The sequence below is a fragment of the Rhagoletis pomonella genome, unplaced genomic scaffold (genome assembly GCF_013731165.1).
Source record: "Rhagoletis pomonella isolate Grant_MI unplaced genomic scaffold, Rhpom_1.0 Rhpom_scaffold_00014, whole genome shotgun sequence".
Classification (NCBI taxonomy): Eukaryota; Metazoa; Arthropoda; class Insecta; order Diptera; family Tephritidae; genus Rhagoletis; species Rhagoletis pomonella.
Window position 1 is genome coordinate 15641270 of NW_023458568.1, and position 5698 is coordinate 15646967.

General features: G+C 34.7%; 2 protein-coding genes across 2 annotated transcripts; both read right to left on the reverse strand.

Annotated features, from left to right (window-relative positions):
• Nucleotides 1-3686: 3686 nt before the first annotated feature.
• On the reverse strand, nucleotides 3687-4890 carry LOC118749044. The gene is made up of 3 exons (XM_036483834.1): nucleotides 4522-4890; nucleotides 4328-4397; nucleotides 3687-3700 (listed from the first exon to the last, which is right to left on the reverse strand). The coding sequence occupies exons 1-3, from the start codon at nucleotides 4888-4890 to the stop codon at nucleotides 3687-3689; spliced, it is 453 nt and encodes a 150-aa protein (XP_036339727.1).
• A 15-nt stretch (nucleotides 4891-4905) lies between these two features.
• Nucleotides 4906-5514, reverse strand: LOC118749045. Its single transcript, XM_036483835.1, has 2 exons — nucleotides 5254-5514; nucleotides 4906-5151 (listed from the first exon to the last, which is right to left on the reverse strand). The coding sequence occupies exons 1-2, from the start codon at nucleotides 5512-5514 to the stop codon at nucleotides 4906-4908; spliced, it is 507 nt and encodes a 168-aa protein (XP_036339728.1).
• Nucleotides 5515-5698: the final 184 nt, after the last annotated feature.

The window sequence follows — 5698 nt, forward strand, 5'->3', positions numbered from 1 at the left end:
TTTTTTCGGGGCGATGCGTGTAAAATGAGGACTTTTCGACAACCCAAGCCCGATGAAATTTAAATATAGATTGCGAAAATATTTGCCAGGTATCATTTTTAGTATTGTCATTTAATTGAGTCCTTACACTCAATATTTTATTTTAGCTCGTAACACAGAAACGTTGGCTGCTCGTGGAAATGTGGAAACCGACGAAACCGAGTGGCTTCGCCTCAGCGACACATCGTTAGAAAATCTGAAAGATCTCCTAACAGATGATGAGTTGGTTTCTGAGGAATTCGAACTTTCCACCGAATTAGCGTTTCCCAATCAGATGGAACCAACCATTGAGAAAAGGAGCTTACACGAAGATGCTTTGGAGTATATTGCGGGATTCGTGATAAGAAAGCTGGGCTTGGTGCAGTACGGAGCAAACGAGCCAACATTTACGTGGGTCGACAAAGTATCCAGGGGCGGACTAGTTAAGCCATCCAGTATCTTTCTGGATATTATAAAAAGCTTGGAGGTCGTATTCAAAAATTTCAGTGGTGGCCTAATTCGAATTTGTAGACCTTATCTGGCGACACTTATGGCATGTTCTGATCACATTGATATCAGTGTTGAGGTAAAAAGGCTGTTTTTTAAAACGCTTATGTACCAACTTATAAAGCACCTCAACAAGTCTCGAAAAAGTAAAGGACATTTCTCCTATTGAACCCAAGGTAAATGGTAATTTTAAATTTTCAAACACACATACAAAAATTAAAGTATTAATTATCTTTTAGCAAACAACTCGCCGCTTATTTGTCCTTTCTGCACCCAATAAATGTTCATACCTGTCGCAACAATGAGCAAAAAAATTGTAACATTTCAATTTTCTTCATACATGTACATATGCAGACCTAGTATTGGGTTTGCACCCCGTTTAGCCACTACACGACGGCATGACATATGTACATGACATGGTTATATCCCGCATAAACTGTTCCATGTTTCAAATAAAAGTTAAATTGTATACTATAAATATGTAAATGAAATGTTTACACATTTGAACTTTCTTTCCAGATTATGCACAAAGAATGGCCATCATAATAGCGCATAATGCTCGCGATGTGCCTGGTGTGAATACTTCAATTCACAACTGAACTTGTAAGGCATGCAATGTAGATTTCGAGGGATATAAAAATAATGCACACTTTATACAAAACGAAGTGGCAAACGCAACGGAGAGTACATAGAAAAGCTCTCCTGTTTCTAAATCCTAGTTTGACTTAGCAATTACTTCTTTATTTGCAGTAGATGTGGCAAACAACTGTATCCTGCCTAAAGATGATACACCTTTGGCTGGTTACGGTATTTCCGGTGTCAATCTATATATGTATACGTTTTTCAACCTCGAAAACTATTAACAGCTTGTGTATGAAGGTCTTTAGAAGTTACCACAAAGCATTCAATTATTGCATCCAACCATTTTAAACCCCACTACATGCATACGCAGACGAAAATCTTCAGACATATAAAGAAGACTCGAAAATGCCAGAGACAACATACGGAAAATGGTTTAGAAGAAATAAAGAGGATACTGTCCCCATCCGTCGACTTTTAAGCAGATGCGCAAGCGATATGTAATAGAAAACATTACCAAAAATTTACAGTTTTAAGGCAAATGTAATTCAAGTTAAGCTCTTCATGATATAATTTTTAAATGTAACTAATATAATTATTAACAAGACTGATTGCAGAAAATAGTAGAAAACAAAATGGAGGGACAACCTAAAGATTGGAGCAGAGGAGAAGCTTCCACCCACCTACTCCCTGGTATGCAGCCAACATTTCGAGCCGGAAGCTGGGGAGGGAAATACCTGAAGAAGGGTGCCCTCCCCACCCTCAACTTAGGTGAGTAATTTGTGCTTATATATATATGTATATATGTATATATTTATGTACGTATGTGCATGTACATGTGTGTTAATTTGGAGTTACTTTTTTTGTTGTGAAAACGATTTTTTATTAAAAAATACATTTGTTTTCAATGATTTGTACAAAAAAGTGAATTAAAATCGAAATGTCATATAAAAATTTCTGAGTTTTGTGATATTTTGGGAAAATTTTTAAATAGAAAATCCAAGTCAGATTTTTTGTGAAAATGATTGTTTTAGTAAAAAAAATTCAATTTTTTTCGGCGATTTGTGCAAGCAGCGTGAAATTAAATCGAAAATATTATATAACATTTGCCGGTTTTTTCGATATTTTATTAATGATGCAAATGGAAAACTCCCATAAGTGTTTGCGTTTTTTGTGAAAACATTTTTTGATTCAAAAAATCCTTTTTTCTGGTGCTTTCTACACATACCGTGAAAATAGATTTAAAATGTTATATAGAATTTTTTCGATTTTTGTAATATTTTGTTAGATATTCAATTATATTTATTGGTGTTAGATTTTTTTGTAAATAGCATTTTTAGAGAAAAAAATAATAATTATGTTCGTTTATTTGAACAAACAACGTTAAAATAAATCGAAAATTTGTTTTTGTTATTTTTATGGCCTTTATAACAATTATATTCAACAATTTTTATGAGCTCGAGGCCGAGCACACCTAAAAAGTTAAACATTCTAATAATAGAAATATCAGGGTGGGCAAAAAGTCGGAGTTCGAGCGAGCGAGTGAGCAAACTCCTACTCAATGCCTCGCAGACAACGAGGCGCTCGCAGCTCGTACTCGTAGCAGCAATGAGGCGAGGAACGAGAAGTTTGGCTCTCTCGCCAAACGAGCGAGCGCTGCTGGTTTGCTCGCGCTCCTATTAAATGAGCGAGGCTGTTGGGTGTTGCCTCGCTCGCAGTGCGAGGCGAGTAGCTATCTGCAGACTCACTCTGCTAGGAAAGACGAGTGAGCGACGAGCGAGCGCTACGAGTGTACTATACAACACATGCATTTTTGTGCATAAAAATGTGGGAATGTATGTCAATAGACTATGTACGAAAGTATGTTAATAATTGTATGTACATATGCATATAAATATGTGAATATTATATCGAGCCCTAACCGCCAAAATAACGTAAGCGACATTTTTTTCAAAATTTTATTTTTGATGCAGAAATGTACCTAGATGCTCTAGGAATATTTCTGCATCAAAAAGAAAATTTTGAAAAAAAATGTCGCTTACGTTATTTTGGCGGTTAGGGCTCGATATTAGGGCAGCTTTTAAAACAAACAAATAAAATTTATTACATACGTAAGCACAGATTATGGAATGAGATATTTTTTAGAGTTATATACATACATAACATGCATATTTATATATGTATGTATTTATGTATGTATGTACATATGCATGTATTTTGTCTTTACAGAGAAAAGTAAGTAACGAAGATAGTATAGATAATCGTTTGTGCCGCAGAAACAAAAAACAAGTAAGCACTTGTTAGCACCCCAAAATAACCAAAATTTGGCAACGCTAAGGCCAACACAAAGCGCGTGCGTCGGTCGCCAGCTGTTGCAAATAAATAAAATTATATGAAATGTTTTTTCCTTTTAATCAAATGAGGGCAAGAAATATAATTTTTCATGCAATTATTGATATGAAGTCTTAATTTATCTTTCGTTAATATGTTAATTTAGTGGCCAAAGTAGTATCTGCCAAGCTGCGTTCTATCAAACCAACGCTAACTACACAGTCAAAGCGAAAGTTCTATATGGACCAGCCTTAATTATCAAATACTGTTTAACACCCCAAATAGTAGTTTGTATTATACTACATACACACATATGTATGGGGACTAAACCAGGATTATTAATTTGAAAATGTTAATGTCCTACTCATTTATGAAATAAAAGACAAAAAATGATTTTTATAAATATTATATTCTCATTTATACATATGTAACATAGTTACTTAGCCGAATTACTTAGTTTCTAATTTATTTAATTGTTTAAATGTGCACATATTATAAGTTTAGTCTATATATGATACTTTGTCTAGAATATCATTATTTAATTTAACTATTAATAGATTGTTTAAAGTTTCTTTCGAGAGTCGTGTTCGCAATTTCGTTAAAATTGTGCCTAGAGCACTAAATGCCCTTTCAACGGAAACTTGTGTTGAAGGAACAGCGAGTACGACTTGTACTAACTGTCCAATGTCGTTATCATTTATAGAACGAGCTTTCCAATATTCAAGGATATCAGCTTCAAATGGGACCCTTTGCGTATAAGCAAGATTTTCTAATTTTTGCTTTAAATTTATTTGTAATGTGACTGCTGCGTAACTGCTTAGTAATCTGTCAAGTTGGTTATTCAACCTGAAAAAAGGTCTGCTCTGGCTTGTTGTTGGTGCTTCAATTTCACCCGCTTCTTCGTTGTTGGGTGGATTTCCAGCTAATTCTTGAATAGCTTCGAATGTATTAAGAAGGTGTTCCTGAAAATAATGAATAAAATGCAAAGTATGTAGCTAATATTGTCCTTCGCATATACATACATATGTACATAGGCATAGTAATATTAATATGAATCTTAAATATACATGTTTTTAGCGCACTTACCACTGCTTTGTATTTTTGAGTTTGGTTCAAATATGGCGAATGTAAAAAATTGAACCTAGGGTCGACATAAATCGCTGATAAAAATGCTTCATTTTGCAAAAGCACGGCTTTCCTCTGTTTTACCGTTCTTAGTAAAGTCGAAGCGTAATCGTATTGGCTTGAAATTAGTTCCTGTAGTTCCAGTTCGCAAGTTAGCCAGTCTCTATAAAAATCCCCAATAACATACTGTTCTGCTTGCAATTTAGTAGTACAATCCACAAGTGGTTTGAATGTCTGTAAAAATGCGTTGACAAAGCCCCAGTCAACATCTGGCATATTTGTGTCATTTTCCTCAATATAGCTCTTTACGTTAAGTAAGGAATTAAGCATCATATATGTTGAGTTTCAACGTGTTGCCTTATCCAATATCGGCACGTTGCTCGTACCGCGGAGAATGCATCTGAGAGATTTAACGGCTTTTCTACAGCTTTCAATGTTAGTTTGCATTGTTTTAATGCCATCGTATGCTGCTAACTGGAGGGTGTGTGCTGCACATCTAACCACAGCCATAGTTGATTTGAGGGTATTGTGCACTTCATCATACCCATCATCATCTACGTCATTGGAATCGGAGTCATCATTTGGATTGTTCTGAGGGAAGAAAATTTTTTATCAGTATTAATTATATGTATATTAAATCTTTTTAATGATTCCTAAACTCTAAATTTCTAAGGACTTCTAAACATATCTTACCTGAACTTGACCTTGGGATATTTGAAGCAACTTCGATGTTTTTATTACATTGGCTCCATTATCAGTGGTGCTGGAATAAATCTGGCGAATTTCGATTTTAAATTGGTCCAAGCAATTAAGGATTTCTTGCTTTAAGTTTTCTCCGGTGTGTCTGCTTCTTAATTCCACCATTCCCAAGGTATGAATAATTATTTTATATCCATCGATGTATTGCGCATTAATGCCTAATATATAGGGATTTTGTCTTGTCGCCACATCCATTTTAAGGCAAATAAGCCTCTTTTTTAAATTTTCAGCTATAATACTTTTTGTTTGTCCTGCCGCAAACCCAATTTTGTCCACAATATTTTTTAGAATTTATTTTAAGGTCGAACATTTTTTCGTAAGGGTGTATGAGTTTCTTAAAGTACTTTTCGTCGTCAAAGATACGAAATGGGATACTTTT

Coding starts and splice junctions, on each gene's coding strand:
- LOC118749044 (XM_036483834.1), bottom strand. CDS start 4,890: ATGCTTAATTCCTTACTTAACGTAAAGAGCTATATTGAGGAAAATGAC. Junction 4,398..4,521: donor CTCAAAAATACAAAGCAGTG/GTAAGTGCGCTA, acceptor CATTATTTTCAG/GAACACCTTCTTAATACATT.
- LOC118749045 (XM_036483835.1), bottom strand. CDS start 5,514: ATGGATGTGGCGACAAGACAAAATCCCTATATATTAGGCATTAATGCG. Junction 5,152..5,253: donor TATCCCAAGGTCAAGTTCAG/GTAAGATATGTT, acceptor TTCTTCCCTCAG/AACAATCCAAATGATGACTC.